The 22,097-nt window shown below is 38.4% G+C and overlaps 1 protein-coding gene across 1 annotated transcript in view; it reads left to right on the top strand.

Moving 5' to 3' along the window:
• The window catches only part of KIN (Kin17 DNA and RNA binding protein), a 37,093-nt gene extending 15,466 nt beyond the window's left edge, over positions 1-21,627 (top strand). Inside the window, exons 8-13 of the mRNA XM_065872093.1 lie at positions 8,102-8,231; positions 10,383-10,433; positions 15,064-15,132; positions 15,940-16,039; positions 17,506-17,606; positions 21,288-21,627. Of these exons, the coding sequence (XP_065728165.1) occupies positions 8,102-8,231; positions 10,383-10,433; positions 15,064-15,132; positions 15,940-16,039; positions 17,506-17,606; positions 21,288-21,350 (514 nt within the window). The 3' untranslated portion in view covers positions 21,351-21,627. The remainder of the gene's footprint in view (positions 1-8,101; positions 8,232-10,382; positions 10,434-15,063; positions 15,133-15,939; positions 16,040-17,505; positions 17,607-21,287) is intronic.
• The last annotated feature ends 470 nt before the right edge of the window (positions 21,628-22,097 follow it).

Below are 22,097 nucleotides of genomic sequence, written 5' to 3'. Positions count from 1 at the left end.
TTCTAGTTCAGTGAAAAATGCCATTGGTAGTTTGATAGGGATTGCATTGAATCTGTAGATTGTTTTGGGTAGTATAGTCATTTTCACAATGTTGATTCTTCCAATCCAGGAACATGGTGTATCTCTCCATCTGTTTGTATCATCTTTAATTTCTTTCACTAGTGTCTTATAGTTTTCTGCATACAGGTCTTTTGCCTCCTTAGGTAGGTTTATTTTGTTCTTTTTGTTCCACTGGTAAATGGGAGTGTTTCCGTAATTTCTCTTTCAGATTTTTCATCATTTGTGTATAGGAATGCAAGAGATTTCTGTGCATTAATTTTGTATCCTGCTCCTTTACCAAATTCATTGATTAGCTCTAGTAGTTTTCTGGTAGCATCTTTAGGATTCTCTGTGTATAATATCATGTCATCTGCAAACAGTGACAGTTTTACTTCTTCTTTTCTGAGTTTGGATTCCTTTTATTTCTTTTTCTTCTCTGATTGCTGTGGCTAAAACTTCCAAAACTAAGTTGAATAGTAGCAGTGAGAGTGGGCAACCTTGTCTTGTTCCTGATCTTAGAGGAAATGGTTTCAGTTTTTCACCATTGAGAATGATGTTGGCTATGGGTTTGTCATATATGGCCTTTATTATGTTGAGGTAAGTTCCCTCTGTGCCTACTTTCTGGAGAGTTTTGATCATAAATGGGTGTTGAATTTTGTCAAAAGCTTTTTCTGCATCTATTGAGATGATCATGTGGTTTTTCTCCTTCAGTTTGTTAATATGGTGTATCACATTGATTCATTTGTGTATATTGAAGAATCCTTGCGTTCCTGGGATAAACGCCACTTGATCATGCTGTATGATCCTTTTAATGTGCTGTTGGTTTCTGTTTCCTAGTATTTTGTTTTGGATTTTTGCATCTGTATACATCAGTGATATTGGCCTGTAGTTTTCTTTTTTTGTGACATCTTTGGTTTTGGTATCAGGGTGATGGTGGCCTCATAGAATGAGTTTGGCAGTGTTCCTCCCTCTGCTATATTTTGGAAGAGTCTGAGAAGGATAAGTGTTAGCTCTTCTCTAAATCTTTGATAGAATTTGCCTGTGAAGCCATGTGGTCCTGGGCTTTTGTCTTTTGGAAGATTTTTAATCACAGTTTCAATTTAAGTGCTTGTGATTGGTCTGTTTATATTTTCTGTTTATTCCTGGTTCAGTCTCAGAAGGTTGTGCTTTTCTAAGAATTTCTCCATTTCTTCCAGGTTGTCCATTTTATTGACATATAGTTGCTTGCAGTAAGCTCTCATGATCCTTTGCATTTCTGCAGTGTCAGTTGTTACTTCTCCTTTTCATTTCTAATTCTGTTGATTTGAGTCTTCTCCCTTCTTTTCTTGAAGAGTCTGGCTAATGGTTTATCAATTTTGTTTATCTTCTCAAAGCACCAGCTTTTAGTTTTATTGAACTTTGTGTTTGTTTCCGTCATATCTTTTTCATTTATTTCTGATCCGATCTTTATGATTTCTTTCCTTCTGCTAACCTTGGGGGTTTTTTGTTTTTCTTTCTCTAATTGCTTTAGGTGTAAGGTTAGGTTGTTTATTTGAGGTTTTTCTTGTTTCTTGAGATAGGATTGTATTGCTGTAAACTTCCCTCTTAGAACTGCTTTTGCTGCATCCCGTAGTTTTGGGATGTTGTGTTTTCATTGTCATTTGTTTCTAGGTATTTTTTGATTTCCTCTTTGATTTCTTCAGTGATCTCTTTGTTATTTAGTAGTGTATTATTTAGCCTCCATGTGTTTGTATTTTTTACAGGTTTTTTCCCTCTTATTGATATCTAGTCTCATAGTATTGTGGTTTGAAAAGATACTTGATACGATTTCAATTTTCTTAAGTTTACCAAGGCTTGATTTGTGACCCAAGATACGATCTATCCTGGAGAATGTTCCATGAGCACTTGAGAAAAAAGTGTATTCTTTTGTTTTTGGTTAGAATGTCCTATAAATATTAGTTAAGTCCATCTTGTTTAATGTGTCATTTAAAGCTTGTGTTTCCTTATTTATTTTCATTTTGGATGATCTGTCCATTGGTGAAGGTGGGGTGTTAAAGTCCCCTACTATTATTGTTTTACTGTTGATTTCCCCTTTTATGGCTGTTAGAATTTGCCTTATGTATTGAGGTGCTCCTATGTTGGGTGCATAAATATTTACCATTGTTATATCTTCTTCTTTGGTTGATCCCTTGATCATTATGTAATGTCCCTCTTTGTCTCTTGTAATAGTCTTTATTTTAAAGTCTGTTTTGTCTGATATGAGAATTGCTATTCCAGCTTTCTTTTGATTTCCATTTGCATGGAATATCTTTTTCTCTCCCCTCACTTTCAGTCTGTATGTGTCCCTAGGTCTGAAGTGGGTCTCTTGTAGACAGCATATATATTGGTGTTGTTTTTGTATCCATTCAGCCAGCCTATGTCTTTTGGTTGGAGCATTTAATCCATTTACATTTAAGGTAGTTATCAATATGTATGTTCCTATTACCATTTTCTTAATTGTTTTGGGTTTTTTTTTTGTAGGTATTTTCCTTCTCTTGTGTTTCCTGCCTAGAGAAGTTTCTTTAGCATTTGTTGTAAAGCTGGTTTGGTGGTGCTAAATTCTCTTAGCTTTTGCTTGTCTGTAAAGGTTTTAATTTCTCTGTCAAATGTAAATGAGATTCTTGCTGGGTAGAGTAATCTTGGTTGTAGGTTTTTCTCTCTTATCACTTCAAATATGTCCTGCCACTCCCTTCTGGCCTGCAGAGTTTCTGCTGAAAAATCAGCTGTTAACCTTATGGGGATTCCCTTGTATGTTATTTGTTGCTTTTCCCTTGCTGCTTTTAATATTTTTTCTTTGTATTTAATTTTTGATAGTTTGATTAATATGTGTCTTGGCGTGTTTCTCCTTGGACTTATCCTGTGTGCGACTCTGCACTTCCTGGATTTGATTATTTCCTTTCCCATATTAGGGAAGTTTTCAACTATAATCTCTTCATATATTTTCTCAGTCCCTTTCTTTTTCTCTTCTTCTTCTGGGACCCCTATAATTCAAATGTTGGTGTGTTTAATATTGTCCCAGAGGTCTCTGAGACTGTCCTCAATTCGTTTCATTCTTTTTTCTTTATTCTGCTCTGCAGTAGTTATTTCCACTATTTTATCTTCCTGGTCAGTTATCCGTTCTTCTGCTTCAGTTATTCTGCTATTGATTCCTTGTAAAGAATCTTTAATTTCCTTTATTGAGTTGTTCATCATTGTTTGTTTGCTCTTTAGTTCTTCTAGTTCCTTGTTAAACATTTCTTGCATTTTCTCCATTCTATTTCAAAGATTTTGGCTCATCTTTACTATCATTACTCTGAATTCTTATTCAGGTAGACTGCCTATTTCCTCTTCATTTGTTTTATCTGGTGGTTTTTTACTTTGCTCCTTCATCTGCTGCATATTTCTGTGTTTTCTCATTTTGCTTAAATTACTGTGTTTAGGATCTCCTTTTCACAGGCTACAGGTTAGTAGTTCCCGTTGTTTTTGGTGTCTGCCCCCAGTGGGTTGTGTAGGCTTCTTGATGGAGGCGACTGGTTCCTGTGTACTGGTGGATGAGGCTGGATCTTGTCTTTTGGTGGGCAGGACTGTATCCGGTGGTGTGTTTTGAGGTGTCTGTGAACTTATTATGATTTTAGGCAGCCTCTCTGATAATGGGTGGGGTTGTGTTCCTGTGTTTCTAGTTGTTTGGCATGGGGTGTCCAGCACTGGAGCTTGCTGGTCGTTGAGTTGAGCTGGGTCTTAGCGTTGAGACGGAGATCTCTGGGAGGGCTCTCGCCTATAGAGATTACATGGGGCCGGGAGGTCTCTGGTGGACCAAAGTCCTGAACTCGGCTCTTCTACCTCAGAGGCTCAGGCCTGACACCCAACCGGAGCACCAAGACCCTGTCAGCCACACGCTGTCTCTGGTTTTCCGTCTCCAGGCACAGCCTGGCCTGCACACACCTCCGTGTCTCCAGGAAGGCTTGGCACTGGGCCCGGTCTGACAGGTAGCTAATGAAGATTCCAGCTGTGTTCATACACGTGAATAACACTGCCTGGGCCACAACTCATCAGCTCAGTAACTCCGCTTCGGTGTGGCTTCCCTGTCTCTTAATTGCACACATGCTCACTCCAGTTACTGAAAGCAGAATCCTAGGGCTGTTCTAGAAGCCTTCCGTTCCATTTCCTGCCTTGATTTTAACCTCATTTGACCCTGTCTCAATCTCTCACCTTTCTACTAGAATCTTTTTTTGGGCTGGAGGGGCATTATTGGTACAGCAGCTGGTGTAAGATTAAATATCATACAAAGCAAAGCTGGAAACAAATTGCCTATTTTCTTTTTTTTTTTTTTTTTTCGGTATGTGAGCCTCTCACTGTTGTGGCCTCTCCCGTTGCGGAGCACAGGCTCCGGATGCACAGGTTCAGCAGCCATGGCTCACGGGCCTAGCCGCTCCGTGGCATGTGGGATCTTCCCAGACTGAGGCACCAACCCGTGTCCCCTGCATCGGCAGGTGGACTCTCAACTACTGTGCCACCAGAGAAGCCCTCAATTTTTACCATTTGTATAATTTTTGTTTTTCTAGAATATTCTTTTCAACGAGGTATTCAAATTTATTATCCGTTTTATTAATCTTTTAGAATACTGTCCTTCATCATGTCTCATCAACATTCTTTATATTTTTCATTTATTCATTTTAGCTCTAAGAGATTCTTTTTTAAAATTTAATTAATTAATTCTTGGCTGTGTTGGATCTTCATTGCTGTGCGTGGGGGCTACTCTTCGTTGTGGTGCGTGGGCTTCTCATTGTGGTGGCTTCTCTTGTTGTGGAGCACGGGCTCTAGGTGCGCAGGCTTCCGTAGTTGTGGCACGCCGGCTCAGTAGTTGTGGCGCATGGGCTCAGTTGCTCCGCGGCACGTGGGATCTTCCCGGACCAGGGATTGAACCCGTGTTCCCTATGTTGGCAGGCAGATTCTTAACCACTCTGCCACCAGGGAAGTCCCTCTAAGAGATTCTTGATATCACAAGCAGAAAGGAGCTTTCTGAACGTCAAATCTTACCATGTCTTTCTCTTGTTAAAGACTTTCAGCAATTTAGGCCATCGTCTATATGATAACCTCTAGTTACGTTTACAGGCGTACCACCTGCCATCTGCACCACAGCTCTGCTAAGCCATTTGTCTCCTAAGCACTCTGTGGTCTCACCCTCGCTTGCATCTACTGCTCTCTCTCCGTGCAATGCCCTCCGTATCTGTTCTCCCACTACATCATGAGATCCTGATGGGCTATTCTGTTTAGCTTTTTATTCCCGATGATTCTCACATTTTAATCATTTAGTAATGCTGAATACATTTGCTAAATAGAAAACTTTATTTTTCCTATTCAGTTTAGTTTTCTTGTGTGGTGAAATATACATAACATAAGATGGTCCATTTTAACCACTTTTAAGTATACGATTCAGTGGCATTAAGTAGATTCACATTGCTGTGCAACTATCGCCGGTATCCATCTCCAGATCTTTTCATCATCCAAAACTGAAACTCTGAACCCACTAAAAAATAACCCCCCACGACACTTCCCCTTCGCCCCCGGTTACCTCTGTTCTACTCTTCTGTCTTTATGAATGTGACTGCCTCATTTGAGTGGAATCATACAGTGTTTGTCCTTTTGTGTCTGGCTTCTTTCACTTAGCATAAGCTCTTCGGGGTTTATCCATGTTGTGGCATGGATCAGAATTTCGTTCCTTTTTAATCTGAATAATACCCCACTGTATATATAGACCACAGTTTGTTTATCCATTCATCTGTCAGTGAACATTTGAGTTGTTTTTACCTTTTGGCTCTTGTGATTAATGCTCTTCCGAACATCGGTGTACAGATACCTGCTCAAGTCCCTGCTTTCAATTCCTTTGGGTGTTTACCTGGAAGTGGAATTGCTGTATTGTATGGTAATTCTGTGTTTAACTTTTAAAAGGTTTTCCACAGCAGCTGCAGTATTTTACATTCCCACCAGCAATTACACAAGGGTTCCAGTTTCTGCACATCCTTGCCAGTGCTTGTTATTTTCTGTAATTTTTTATAATAGCAATCCTAATGAGTGTGGGTAGTATTTCATTGTGGTTTTGATTTGCAGTTTCCGAATGATTAGTGATGTTAAGCATCTTTTCATGTGCTTTCTGGCCATTTATAGATCTTTGGAGAATTGTCTATTGTCCATTTTTAAATTGCGTTAAATTTCCAAGCTGAAACAAATACCAAAATATTGAATAATTTATAGATGTGTTTGACGACTCACTGTTGATAAAATTTGAGGAATCATGGAGAATGTGAGAAGACACAGAAAGCAGAAAAATAAGCAAATGTTTTTTCTAAAAGTGGAGAAAAAATCTTCAGAACACAATAGTAGCTAGCTTTTCCCAGTGATTATAGTAGGAAATAGTGGTTTGTGAACATGTAAGGAAGAAGTAATTACTAGACCCGAAAATAGCCACGTAATCCTAACTGCCCTTCTGCTGGGATTATTAGTGCCTATTATATAGACATATTGTGGTTGTTTATGATCTGGAATTATTGCTAAATTCAGTGGATTCCTAGCTCAAATTACATTTAACTCCAAAGAATATTTATTTTGAGTAGCATGTTGAAGAGTTTATCTTTATTTGGACTTAATCTGTTCACAACCAATGTATATTATTTACAGTTGTCACAAACCTTAGAACTTAAAAATATGTCAGAGGATTGAATTATGGGACAAAACCTAGTAAGTGAAATATCGCAAGGGTAAAATTAAAGCCTTCCAGTTAGATAAAGAGAGAATGGCTTCTATGAAGACAGGGTGTGGGAGTCCTGACCTGCAGCCTCCCCATATAAGAAGCAGGGATTTAAGTTGACTGCAGGCTCCACTGGGAGTCCTTACAGTCATCCGGCTGCTAATAAAGCTAATGCTGCCTTTAAATGCCTAAAGGAAAAGGTCCAAAGAGTGGAAAATATTAACTCGACTGTATTCTCTATAATCACACTTTTTTTCTTGTTTCCATGGTAGCTTTGTGCAAATATGTGTTCTTTGTATTTTACAAGTATGACAAATTAAATAATTATACTGATAATATTCAGTGAGTCAGCAAATATTAATGGAGCATCTATTTTATCTGAGTCACAAGATAGTTACTGCTACTTTACAGGGGGGAAAAATAAATATATATATATATATATATATATATATATATATGGATATATATATTCTCTCCCCTACTGTGAGAGAGGAGTCATATATACAAATGATTATATACCAGGTGGAGTGGGATGCCTGCCCCAAAGTGCTATGGCGGTTCAAAAACAACAAATTCCAAGAAGCCTCATGAAGAATGGATCTTAAAGAAGTTCAGCAAATGGAGATAAATGGAGAGACTATTTTAGGTATAAAAGAGGCATGTGCAGATTTGCAAAAGCTTGAAGCACAGGGCATGGCTCAGTCAATAGCAGAGTGTACAGAATGACAAGTATACGTAATACATCAGGGATGGCATTCTGGGGCCTGTGGTGACAATTTTATGATGGCGCTCAGAAATGTAGAATGTACACTGACGACGTTAGGCAATTGGGAACGATAAAAAAAATTTTAATTGGATGTTGAGATCTTTGCTTTAAAGAAATAGAACTGATAATGTGCCGGACTTCTACCAGCTGTTTTACAAACATCTCACTTAATCCTGCCGGTCGAGCTAGAGTTGGGTCACATTACTACCCCCGTTTATATGTGAGGAAATGAGGCTTAGAAAAGTTAATTGCTCAAGGTCCCAGCAGAAGTAGGATCAAACCCTGGTGGCCCCAACCCTGAAGCCAATGCTGTCACCCGTCACTCAGCCACACTGATAGAGTGGCACTAGCTGAAGGTGGGGGGACAGGAAGGGTTCCATGTTCTCATGGTGCTCCCGGTCCTGTAAGTGATAGACGCGCCCTTTGTAGTTTTGACTAATCTGTTCGAGGCTAACCATATAACAGATATCTTCTGTGTTGTTCCTTTTGCACATTATATAAAGCCTGCGTCTTTGCACAGTTTTTGTTAACAGCACAGTTCCTCTTCCCATCAGTTCTTTGGGACCAAGTGCTCTGAAGACAGTAGGGAACGCAGCATCGGTGAAACGGAAGGAATCTTCCCAGAGCTCAGCTCAGTCAAAAGAAAAGAAGAAGAAGAAATCTGCACTCGATGAAATCATGGAGGTACGCTTTATGAAGTGCTTGTCAACTCTAGCTGTTAGGGGAATTATGTGATTCCAACCAAGGAAAGTTAAATAGTTTCACCAATTATGAGATTAATATAAAGTGAGAAAAATGTGCTCATACCAGGTTAGGAAAAAAGAGCCTAGGTGTAGTTCCATCTGAATGGGGCTGGAACGTCCTTAGATAGGTTTATTTTCTTGCCTCAAGTGCTGTCTTCAAAACACTCCATGAAATTATGGTCAATAAAGTTAGTTTAGGAGAACCTCAGTGGTAATTGAAGCCAGAAATGAAAGCTCTGCTCACCTTTGGTGGCTTCGTGAAATTGGCATCCTCCATGGATGCCCCCACCAACCTAGGCTCTCCTGTTGCCTCTGACTTCCACTTACCACCTCCTACCTGGTAGAGAAAGCTCTGACATTATTTTTTTTTTCGCGGTACGCGGGCCTCTCACTGTTGTGGCCTCTCCCGCTGTGGAGCACAGGCTCCGGATGCGCAGGCTCAGTGGCCGTGGCTCACGGGCCCAGCCGCTCTGTGGCATGTGGGATCCTCCCGGACCGGGGCATGAACCCGTGTCCCCTGCATCGGCAGGCGGACTCTCAACCACTGCGCCACCAGGGAAGCCCTCTGACATATTTTTAATGTGATTTAACCTGATGGCCAAGTTTATATGATGAATCAGTGAAAACCTATGATTATCTGGATCTAGGGCTATACTTTTGCTCTAAATTTACCTGAAATTCTAGAGCCGTTCTGCAGAAGGTTCTTAATATATTCCTAAATATTCCTTTCTCCCTTCCAACACATCACCTTCCCTTATCAATAAATTTATGAAATAAGTAGAAAAGGCGAAGAGAAAGAATAAATGGGTACAAGAAGCTAACGTTTTTCCCTGTAACATCATTTCCTCTGGTCTCCTCATTCCTTTTCATTTGTCAAGGGATGGGAGTAACTGTTTGGTCTTCCCTGTTACTGAGTCCTCACACAATGCAGGACAGTTAGAAAAGCTTAAAGTATAATATGACGTGTGTACGCTGTGAGATGTAGTCATTACATCATTCAGCAGATACTGAGTTGCTGTTACGTGCTGGGCATCATGTGAGGTCCTGCATGTGTAGAGTAGGGAGAAAAACAGTCCCTGCATGTCATGGAGCTTTCACCCTAGTGAAGGAGGCATTCCACGACCAAGTGAACCAGTGGATAAGTAATTACAAAATGCTATGTGCTGAGGAGGTCTGAGGGCAGGGAGTGGGGAGATAGCTTGTTCCCCCACTAGGGCAGGGGAGATCTCTAGCTCAGCATCCAAAGGGAAGATCCAGGTGGCTAGAGCATGGTAAGCATAAGAGTGGTGGCATTTGAGGTTGGAGAGAGAAACGGGCAACACCACAGAGGTCTTATAAGCCATTTTGATTTAATTCAAAGTAAAATGGAAAGCCAGATCTACCTGCTTAGAATATAACCATGCCAAGTTTAGAATATTTTTTGTTCATATTGGAAAGTTGGAGGAATTAAGATGAGGTTTTGAATCAACCAAAGAGCGACATTGTTCAGTCCCTTTGAAAGTAGGTACTTAGGGTTAACTGAGCAGTTGAGAAAGAAAAAGGTGTGAGATACAGCCAGGTCAGCTGGTCAGCACGTTTTCCTTTTGGTCACCCTTTCATTTACTTCTCTCCTGGTTGTGTTTTTCTTCCCCTCCATTCACAGGCTTTATTATCCTTATCAAACAGGGAAGCTCCTCTTTGCCATCAAACTGTATACCCATCTATGCTGTGCTGAATTGGTCTGTAAGAGTTATGTTTTTGCCCCCTGAAAACATCACCTGTTTTCCAGCGCATGACAGTCCAGAGGAGGAAGCAGGGATAGGGCAGAGTAATGCTGGCAGGTGGCGATGCAGTATTGACTCAATAGAGGTTGCTTACGTTTAAATTCTTGGTCAGTTGACTTGCCTATCACTTATTTTCCTAAATCCAGGTTGCTTTTTTTTTCAATCAAAAACTAATTGCAAAAAAAGGTTTGTGTTTATCAGAGATTGCAAATTATATCGATCTTCTGTGAAGTGTGTTTTATGGTGTTCTTTTGCTAAATGGAATGTTATTTGAAATAAATTGAGGATTTTAAAGAGGTAATTTTGTGAATGTCTCATGCGTCCTCCAGATTGAAGAGGAGAAGAAAAGAGCTGCCCGAACAGATTACTGGCTCCAGCCTGTACGTATCCCGCTGGGGCTTCTTACTTCTAAATGTGCTTTTAAGCAAATGATTTAAATAGCATTTGCTATAAATGACTAAATTTCTTAAATATCTGTAAATTCTGTAGATAGATTTATAACTTTAATGACTTGTCTTTGCATCTACTCTGTAAGCATTGGTTGTATTGTTATTAGAGGGTTACTTCATGTTCATGGACCAGTAATGTTTCTTGAGTTTAATGCCAAATTTGTGTATGGACACCTTGAATTTAAGCCTGGAATTATTTTCAGTTTTTGCTATAAGAATACCCAGTTAGGTACTTTGTTGTAAAAACAGCTTTTTTTTTTTTCTTTAACATCTTTATTGGCGTATAATTGCTTTACAATGGTGTGTTAGTGAATCAGCTATACATATATCCCCATATCTCTTCCCTCTTGCGTCTCCCTCCCTCCCTCCCTCCAACCCTCCCTATCCCACCCCTCTAGGTGGTCACAAAGCACCGAGCTGATCTCCCTGTGCTACGTGGCTGCTTCCCACTAGCTATTGATTTTACATTTGGTAGTGTATATATGTCCATGCCACTCTCTCACTTTGTCCCAGCTTACCCTTCCCCCTCCCCATGTCCCCAAGTCCATTCTCTAGTAGGTCTGTGTCTTTATTCCCATCCTGCCCCTAGGTTCTTCATAACCAATTTTTTTTTTTAGATTCCATATATATGTGTTAGCATATGGTATTTATTTTTCTCTTTCTGACTTACTTCACTCTGTATGACAGACTCTAGGTCCAACCACCTCACTACAAATAACTCAATTTCGTTTCTTTTTATGGCTGAGTAATATTCCATTGTATATGCCTGCCACATCTTCTTTATCCATTCATCTGTCGATGGACACTTAGGTTGCTTCCATGTCTTGGCTATTGTAAATACAGCTGCAATGAACATTGTGGTACATGACTCTTTGCCCAGTAGTGGGATTGCTGGGTCATATGGTAGTTCTATTTTTAGTTTTTTTAAGGAACCTCCATACTGTTCTCCATAGTGGCTGTATCAATTTACATACCCACCAACAGTGCAAGAGGGTTCCCTTTTCTAAAAACACGTTTTAATTATATAAGTTCAAGGAAAGATTTGTTTTTTATTGCTTTTTTATTATTGCTGCTTCTGTTTTTTCGTTTTTTCTTAATCTAATTTACTAAAGTCTTTAAAAAATTTTTTTTTATTGAAAGAAAGATTCTTTAAATTCTGTAGTGCTTTCCAGTTTTCAAAAGTTTCACACACATGATTTCATGTAAGCCCATAATAACTTTTTTTTCCCTCATCCCTTTATTGCCCCTCTCCACTTCCCTCTCCCCATTGGTAACCACTAATTTGTTCTCTATATTTGTGAGTCTGCTTCTTTTTTGTTGTATTCACTAGTTTGTTGTATTTTTTAGATTCCACATATAAATGATGTCATAGTTTTTATCTTTCTCTGACTTATTTCACTTTATTTCTTATTCTTTTAAGATAACAATTGCATAATAATTTTAAAACATTTCAGTACTTTAAATATTTTTTATTTATTGCTGCTCGGTTTTGAACTTACTGGAATATGAAGTTTTCATAAAACCTTCAGGGTATCTTAGTTTTCCTTAAGGAAGCTGGCTTGATCAATAACTCGAGAGTGGAAAGTAATTATTTGGGTAATTTCTGATTTGAAAATTTCTGATTTACTTTTATTATTATTAATAATGATCTTGAAGATCAAAAAGCATAAAGTTCTAATTTAAATCTTCATAGTTATTCCCTCACTAGCTTAAAAATAATTTTGTTTCCATGTCTTAGTTTATGTTCTTATACAATGGGAAATATTTGCCTGGTGATCACATGAAAGATCATGAAATAAGTTATGTAAAATGAAAATCCTTGCTGTATTAAATAGAGAATAAGTGCTTCATAAACCAGACAGAGAAAGACAAATATCATATGATATCACTTATGTGTGGAATCTAAAAAAAAATAGATACAAATGAGCTTCTTTACAAAACAAATAGACCCACTGACATGGAAAACAGACTTATGGTTACCAAAGGGGAAAGGCAGGGAGTAGGGAGGGGATAAATTAGGAGTTTGGGATTACCAGTTACACACTATTATGTATAAAACAGATAACCAACAAGGACCTATGGTATAGCACAGGGAACTATACTCAATATTTTTTAATAACCTATAAGGGAAAAGAATCTGAAAAAGAATAGATAAACATATACATATAATTGAATCACTGTGGTGTACACCTGAAACTAACACAACATTGTAAATCAACTATACTTCAATTAAAAAAAAAAGAAAAACTATTAAAAAATATGCTTCATATGAATTATTTCAGTTAATTCTCATATCAGCCCTACAAGGTGATTACTATTATTATTCCCTTCTTATAGGTGAGAAAACTGAGGTATAGATTATTTGAGTAATTCCCCCAAGGTCATTTAGAAAGTGGTGAGCTAGGATGTCCCTGGCATATTCACTAGGTTGTACTCTGCCCTAATAAACATTACTTCCTGGGATGCATTAGTCTCCCTGACTTCCGTCTCTGAGTAGAAGTCTGGGTCAAGATTAGAAAAGGAAGGACCTAGAGAGAGGCAACCATCTATGGATTATTTTGTTTGCTTTCCCTGTCGGAGTAGCTAGCATTTGATATTAGTAGTTTCATATATTGTTTATGAAAGTGTGATCAAGAATTTTGCTTAGAGCAGTGGTTCTTAACCAGAGCACAATTCAAAAAAATTTAGGCCATTTCTTTCCAAGATATATATGCTTCAATACTACCACTGTCCAGTCTCCTGGGGTGAAATGGCTATTTTCACTAACCGCCTAGGTGATTCTCATGTTTAGAATCACCTTTTTTCAGAACCATTGGTTTAAAGGAAAAAGAAAACAAACCAAAAGCAAAAAAAAAAAAAAAAAGCATTTTTAGTTAGTCTAAAAGTTCTCTTCCCATTGACAATATTTTTTTTTTTAAGATTTTTTTTTTTAATGTGGACCATTTTTAAAGTCTTTATTGCACTCCTTACAATATTGCCTCTGTTTTACGCCCTGGTTTTTTGGCCACAAGGCATGTGGGATCTTACTTCCCCAACCAGGAATTGAACCCACACCCCCTGCATTGGAAGGCGAAGTCTTTAACCACTGGACCACCAGGGAAGTCCCTGCATTGACAATACTTTAAAAAAAATTTTATTTTCAGTTTGATAATCTTCTAGTATAGTAAATTATTCAGATTTTCTTCCTAGCTCCTCTTGGAGAATGTTACATTAAAAGTGAAGATCAGGGCTTCCCTGGTGGCGCAGTGGTTGAGAGTCCGCCTGCCGATGCAGGGGACACAGGTTTGTGCCCCAGTCTGGGAAGATCCCACATGCCGCGGAGCGGCTGGGCCCATGAGCCATGGCCGCTGAGTCTGCGCGTCCAGAGCCTGTGCTCCGCAACGGGAGAGGCCACAACAGTGTGTGTCTCGTTTTGAAATGGGCAGTATGTGTGTTAAAATAACCAGCAGCCCACAGAGATGGATTGGAGAGCTTTAGTTTTTAAACTCAGAAAAGAAAGTTTTGACAGATGTGCTATAAGCAAGTGTCAATAGTACAATGAAGTAATGAATTATGTTTAAATTATAAGTGTGTGTACCCATGAGGGCCTTTGAGAAATTTAGCCCAGAAATCAGAGAAGCTGTTGGTATTATATGGCTTCATTGAGAAAGTCTTAATAGAATACTGGCTTAAGAATAAGAACATTCAAGCCTTCTCTTAAACATATTTTTCTGCTGTTAAATATTCTCCCCCAAAGTCCTTACTAGGTTTTTGTTAATGTAATGTTTAGCCTGGCTTATTGAAGTACTTGTGACCATCTAGTACTTCTGCTGTATCCACTTGAAGTAGCAAATACAGAATTGCTGTAGTGAATCTGGAATTAAGTCAGGTGATTTAATTTTCATCGTCAGCCATTAGCCAATTGAAATCAGGAAAACAATGATAAAGAAGCAAACTCAGAATGCATTAATATGAAATAAACTCAGATTTCTCTCCCGTTGAGAACTAGATGCTCAGAAGAGCGATGCTTTTAACTGGAGCTAGTCTGGAGGAGTCCAGTCTTACCAAAAATCCAAAGCAACATCATGAGAAGAGAGCACTGTGGAAAGTGTTGCGCTTTAGCTCAAAGCCTCCGTTGCTTGCAGTTCCCAGTGAGACTCCTGCTCTCTTGAGTTTTTTTGTCAGCGGTGAATGTCAACATATAACATCCTTGGCATTTTTTCTTCCTTGAATGGAGAGAAAGAAAGAAGCTCTCTATGAAAGACCTGGATTAATAGAGTTGAGATTGGTGGATGAAAGTCCTAGATTTCAGGAAATCTTCACTATGGAAATCAGCCATGAGATACGCGTTTTTTCCTCTTGGTAACCAACTGTGTTGAATAAAAAGAGACAGAAGGAATGAAAGATTACTAAGGAAATGTTCTGCCATCGTTGGGAAGACTTCCAACTCCAAAATGTCTTATTTAGCAAAGCAGTTAACATTTTACTATGATTTTTGGTGAAAATGTTTAAAATGAAGGATCAAAAGAGGAAAGATAATTTATATCATTCCTTCCATCTTTATTTTTTTCTTATTTTCCAGGAAATTGTAGTGAAAATTATAACCAAAAAACTTGGAGAGAAATATCATAAGAAAAAGGGGATTGTTAAGGTAAGAACATGAAGTTATGATGGAATTTGGTGAAGGAGCTGGTGTGTGGCTGAGTAAAGCCATTTTGATACTCCTTAAAAATCAAGTCCTAGTAACAGAAGCAGTGTGTCTAAGGTTCTTGATGGTTCCATGAAAGGAAGGCTGACTTCCCAATGGTTGGAGAAATATTTCATTTCCAACCGTAGTTTATACTTAACTTTGGTCGGCTTTCTTACTAGAGCAAATGGTATGTATGAAATCCCATCGGCACCTCTTAAAAAAATTCAGTGAGCGCACCTTGCTAGTAAGTAAGGTACATTCCCTTGGTTAATGACGGGCAATGTAATAGTGCCCCAGAGTTCCAAGGAGGACTTCCTTGTGGTTTGCCTGAGAGACTTATCTTTTGATTGCTCTAGGATTTTAAAATTTAAAAATCAATGCTCCAGTCTTTTTCTTTCTTTTGCTTTTCCTGAGTATAGTTTCATGCTAGCCCACCCTTGTGCATGCATAAGTTGCCCTCCTACTGTACTTGAAATGACACAGAATTATCCCTCTCATTGTATTTCTTAAAGTCTTATTCTAAGATCACCAGCCTTTTCTTTCCAGATGAAAACCTTCACTAAGCTTTGAATTGAATTCTTTAAGAACCATAGCCTGAGGTCATATATGGCATCTAGAAAATAAGCTCCATTGATACAAGGAGTTGCTCTTAAAACAAGTTACTCTTATCTTTTGGTTAGAATTTCATTGTTTACATTTATTTCTGTCCTTTGGACTTTGCCGTTCACATGTCTCTTCTGTTATAAAAGTGTTGGTTTTACATGGCAGGAAGTAATTGACAATTACACAGCTGTCGTGAAGATGATTGATTCTGGAGACAAGCTGAAACTTGACCAGACTCATTTAGAAACAGTAATTCCAGCACCAGGTAAATCTTTTTGCAGACCATTTAATATACCATCGAAATAAGTGATTCCATTCTTTAAAACCTTAGTTTTTGACGTTACTTGATAGTTCTGGGTATGAGTTTCCTTTTTAGAAACATGTAACTGCCAATATAACTGATCCCAGTTTGACTTGGTGAGGTGGTAGTTTGCCAGTCCTCTGAGAAAGCTATTTTGTGGCATAAATAAATTTTCCCTTTCTAGAATCTTTGTTTTCTTTCCAGAAGCAAATCACAGACATATCTGGATAAAATCAATCATATTAGGATTATTATTAATATATTTGTTTAGTTATTTGAGATGGTAAAGTAAAAGTCAGTATTATTTTGCATTTTCTTTTCCTTAATTGTCTTACACATATCTAGTATAAATGCTTCTGTAGTTAGGTTGTTTGCCTCTGACGCAGACTCTTCATGGTGGTATCATTGCTGGCACAGTGATAATGTTAGTCTCTAAAACTTCTGTTTATCAGATCCTATATTCTTTCTCCATAAAATAAAATTCATTTTATGGATTAGAAATTGTGGACTTTTTTTTCAGCTTCAGTAAGATGTAATTAACATAAACTGCATCTGTATAAAGTACACAATTTGATGTTTTCAACACATGCATACTCCCGTGAAAACCACCCTTACAATCAAGTTAGCAAACGTGTCCATCACCCCGCAAAGTTTCCTCCGTTTCCTTTATAGTCCTTCACTCCCTGCTGTCTCCCGTCCCCCACACAACCACCAGTCTGCCTTCTGTGACTATAGATTAGCTCATAGTTTTCTACAATTTTATATAAATAAAATCATACCACGTGTCCTGTGTTTCTGTCTGGCTTCTTTCACTAAGTACATCATTTTGGATTCATTCACGTTGTTGTGTGCATCTATACTTTATTCCTCTTTATTGCCAAGTACTTCATTATGTGGATGTGCCAGTTTCTTTATCCAGTCACCTACTGATGGACATTGGGGTTGTTTACAGCTCTTGGCCATTACAAACAAACCTGCTATATGAGCATTCACATACAGATCTTTGTATGGATATATGATTTCTGTTGAGAAAATTCTTAGAGATAGAATGGCTCAGCCAAACAGCAGGCATATATTTACGCTTTTATGAAACTAGCAACCATCTTATCTTAAAAAGAGAGAAATTAAAAGTAAGCTGAATTTTTTCTGATTACTTCTGGGCTCTGGGCATCTCCTCCAAGAACCTTATACTCCTTGGTATAAAATTAAAACATCCCTTGACAAATAAGTAGAAAAAATGAGGAGTCTTGTAATGTTACAGTAATCAAAGTATCTACAAACTGTACTGTAGCATCATACAGATATTAAATGGTTAAGAACATCTAAGAGAAGAGTTTTGTTTTCTACTATGTTGATTCAGTGTAATTGCGTTTGGCTGTAAGAAAGTGGCCATTTTCTTTGTATTAAGTGTTAACCCTTTTCTGTTACAGGAAAAAGAATTCTCGTTTTAAATGGAGGCTACAGAGGAAATGAAGGTACCCTAGAATCCATCAATGAGAAGACTTTTTCAGCTACTATAGTCATTGAAACCGTAAGTATAGTTTACACAAAGATGGAAATTTCAAAATGCTTTTAAAATGTGCTATGGTTTTTTTTCATCGGATTGGTGTTTTAAGTTTGGGTTTTCTGTTTGCCTTCTGTCCTATTTGGAAATCTATAAGCTTATTTTCTCTAATGACCGACATTACTAAAGCATTTTATTTTCTGATTACAAAAGAAATTCCTTATGTGTCTTAATCTGTTCAGGCTGCTATAACAAAATACCATAGACTGGGGTGGCTTTAGAAACAACAGAAATCTATTTCTCACGTTTGTGGAGGCTGGAAGTCCAAGATCAAGGCACAGGCAGATTCGATGTCTGCTGAAGGCCTGTTTCCTGGTTAATGTGTCCTCACATGGTGGGAGGGGAAAGGGAGCTCTCTGGGATCCCTTTTTAAGGGCACTAATGCATTCTCAGGGGCTCTGCCCTCATGACCTAATCACTTCCCAAAGACCCCACTTCCTAATACCATCACATTTTGAATGTATTGAATGAATTTTGACAGGGACACAAACATTCAGTCTCTAGCAGCACTCTTGGATAAAAGCTGAAAAATACAATTTAATATAAATAATTTTTAAAATTGCCCGTAAACCCTCCAGGCAAATGATAACCTCCATTAATATTTTGGTCTGTTTTTTTTCAGTATTTCTATTTTATAACATTGTATATATTACACATAGCTTTATATCCCAGTTTTCTTCCCCCACATCTAACATAAAACTCAATCTGCCGTAGTGTGATTAGTGGAGGATATATAGTCAGAGTTAGTGGGGGAAAAGCCACAGAGATCAATAATATTTTCTAATGTCCATCTTTCTTTCATAAAGGATTTAAGGTAGAAGAGATCAATAAATAGATTTTAAGAAATCTGACATTTAAGTAAAATTGTTCGTTGACTTAGAACTGATGGTCCACTGACAGGTCTGCACATGAGGCTGAGTGAGACCTGAGCTGTCTTCAGAAGGAAGGGTCTGAAACATGTTCTTTCCTAACTGCCTAATTCTTTTTAGATCCCTGCGCTACTGCACCGTGTATCTTTATCTCTAAACGAGAAACTTTTTCATCTCCACTACAGGAAGTTTTAGTGTTTGGGGGAATAATCAACTTCCTGAAGAGTCTGATGAAAGTTTTGGGCTCTCTGCAAGAAACTGCACATAAACTGCCAAATTTTATGTGTTCCCTTTAAGGAGTTCTTAGGTCCCCTGAGCCCACCTATAAACTGGTTTGAGAACATGTGTCTCAGGAAAGCTTTCTAGAAAAACCATTTAGGTTCTTATTTGAAAGAAATCACATTTCAGTAAATTAAGCATTTTTTCCCTGTCCTTGAAAATACTAACCTAATCACCAACGAACATAAACTCTAAGGGGAAAAAAAAGAACAGGGAATGTCACCTGTCAGTAGGGAATTTATTAATCTGACAACATGAACAGATTGAAGTTCTTTTTTAAATCAGTTTTTTTTTTTTTTTTTTCTGATTCAATCAGCATAAGATCTGGAAACTCTCGTATTTCCTTGGCAGGTTGAATCTCCTCCACTTTCTAGTTTCCTAATACTATCCAACTTAGATCCCGCTTCATGTTTTCATCTAAGGGAAACAGAAAGACTCAGTACTGTTGAGGATATTCTAGGTTCCATCCACACCTTTGGTTGCCAGTCTGTATGCTTTTCGAGAACTGCTTTCTTCCCGGCCTTGCTGTGAACCCACAGCTCCATCTTCCCCTCTAATGCTTTCATCGCTCTCAGAGCCGGACCGAGATAGAACCTCGGAGGTTATCCGCAGGGAAAGCCTTTCTGGTTGATTGCAAAGCAGCATGTACTCTTGGGAGAGGAAACCCACATGCAAATTTTTTGGGTTTTTCTTCTTGTTTTGCAGCCTGCCTCCATTAAAAATATCTGTGCTGGTTTGTGCATGTCGGTCAGCTTGTCTCTACGTCCGCATGTTTTCTCCAAGTCAATGCCCTGAAAGACATGAACTTTTCGAGTGGTTTCTCCTATTTTTATTATTTCTGGCATCTTAAATTTTAGTATCAGTATCATAAGATTTGGAATTTATACATTTATTAAGCAGATTTTTTAAATAGCTCACAAATTGTTCAAAACCAGCCCCAACTTTTTAGATACTTGCCTAGTTAACCCAAGTCTGGCCCCCCTTCTTTATCCCTTACTTGGCCTTCTTATCACAGAAGTGTGATTGACCTTCGACCTTTAAACCTGATGATGTCAAACTGGGTCATGCTTTATCTGGGAACTTATTTCCTTTATATGTAATCATTATAGTACATTAAAAGAAAGACATTTTAAAAGCATTTTTTAAAGGAAGGTAAAAAATGTTAAAATCTCAGCCCAGGGTTAGAGTCACCATCATCATTTTATATTTTGCAGTGGAGAGGACCAACTTTTAAATTTTAACTGAAAGATTTAATAATAAGGGTTAAGAATTATTGAGCTTGGGCTTCCCTGGTGGCACAGTGGTTGAGAGTCCTCCTGCGATGCGGGGGACACGGGTTTGTGCCCCGGTCCGGGAGGATCCCACATGCCACGGAGCGGCTGGGCCCGTGAGCTATGGCCGCTGAGCCTGCGCGTCCGGAGCCTGTGCTCCGCAACGGGAGAAAAAAAATTATTGAGCTCATAGGCATATTATGTTCCAGATGTTATTCTGAGCACTTTATATGTGCTAACTCATTTATATTTCTCAACAAGCCAGTAATGTAGGGTACTGTTACTGTTCCCCACTAGGGGATAATGGGGCACTGAGGGGTTATGTCACCTGCCGAGGGTGGGGTTTGAACTTGGGCAGTCTGGGTCCAGAGCCCATATTCTTAGCCTCTGTGTTCCCAGGCTGTATCAGCTTTTATGACAGGTATCATCTTTCATTAATCCAGTTTTCTTTCCCCTTTCCCTTTTTGGATATGAAGGGAACAAGAAAATGTATTTCAGGTTAGACTCATTTTCTGTAATAAGACCAGCCTGTCACAGCTAAACTAGACACATATGTTTGAGTATGAGGATTTGTATTGCTTAAAATAATATTTGTTATTTAAAAAAAAAACCAACTGATCATGGCACAAACATAATAGACATTAACTTCTCATTTTGAAGTCCAGAACAGGTCTTCTGAATCAGGGAATGGCTCTTTTCTTAGCGGTGATTTGTGCACCCAGGGTCCTTCTGACTTGTGGCTCTACCACCTTTAACCGGGGTTTTGACAGCTGCCGTGTCCGTGTGCTTCAGGCAGGCCGCGGGGAGCATGACGGGTTGCCTGTGGAGGGGAGCATAGCCTGGGCCTGGAAGTGGCCCGCATCGCTTCTGTTCCCTTCCTTGGGCCGGAGCTCCATCTCATGGCATACCTGACCACAGAAGGAGCCAGGAAGTGTGACTTTCTCCAGGAAGCAGAGGAGATACTGACCAGCTAGCCAGTCTCTGCCACAGGGTCTAGAGATAACACATGCCACATAGCACTGAAGAAAATATGGCCAGTTCTTGATGAGGTTGCCGTAGAATACTTTAGAATACTTGTAAAATTCACAGATGTGTAGAGCTGTTAGGTACCTTAGTGGTATCATAGGGATGTGAAAAAGGCAAATTTGGATCCAGAAGTGTGTGTCCTTTTCTTGTTTTGTAAGTACATGTGTGTTCTTAACCTCTTCTTCAATTATTTTAATTTGTAGGGCCCTTTAAAAGGACGCAGAGTTGAAGGAATTCAATACGAAGACATTTCTAAACTTGCCTGAGTTTGATGACTTGTTAACAGCACATTAAAATCTTAAAGCATCAAATTGGTGTTCACAAAGGCATTACAAGACTCTACTGTGTTAGGGTGTTTCTTTTGTATAAAACAAATGGATTTATTTAAATATTACTGTATAGTTGTTTAGCTAAACTTACAGAAAAATCTAGTTATGTCTAATGAAGTATCAAAATTATGTAATTTTGTCTTTGTTATTTTTATTTCCTTTGTAATATTTCCTTGATGATTTTTTATCTTCATTAAAAGAACATTATTGTAAAGTGTTTTATATAGGACAATTTAGAATCATATAGTTAGAGGAAATCCTTCATATACTCTAAATTTCTATTTTCATCAGTAAAGTAGTAAAGTTGAACCGTAAATATAATTACATTTTAAAGAGTCAAACTATAAATTGAATAGCAGCTTTATTGAGATATAATTCACACACCATACAATCTCACCCACTTAAAGTGGACATTTCAGTGGTATTTAGAATATTTACAAAGTTGTGCAAGCACCACCACTATCTAATTTGAAACATTTTCATCACCCCCGAAAGTAACCCTGTATCCATTGTCACTCCTAACCTCCCCTCTCTCCCCAGCCCCTGGCAACTACTAATCTACTTTCCATCTCTGTGTATTTGCCTGTTTTGGACATTTCATATAAATGGAATCATACGATATGCGGTCTTTTATGACCAGCTTCTTTCACACAGCATAATGTTTTCAAGGGTTATCCACGTTGT

This window comes from Phocoena phocoena, chromosome 2 (genome assembly GCF_963924675.1).
Source record: "Phocoena phocoena chromosome 2, mPhoPho1.1, whole genome shotgun sequence".
NCBI classification, from domain to species: domain Eukaryota; kingdom Metazoa; phylum Chordata; class Mammalia; order Artiodactyla; family Phocoenidae; genus Phocoena; species Phocoena phocoena.
Note: the sequence above shows the minus strand (reverse complement) of the source record. Positions and strands in the feature narration are given on the sequence as shown.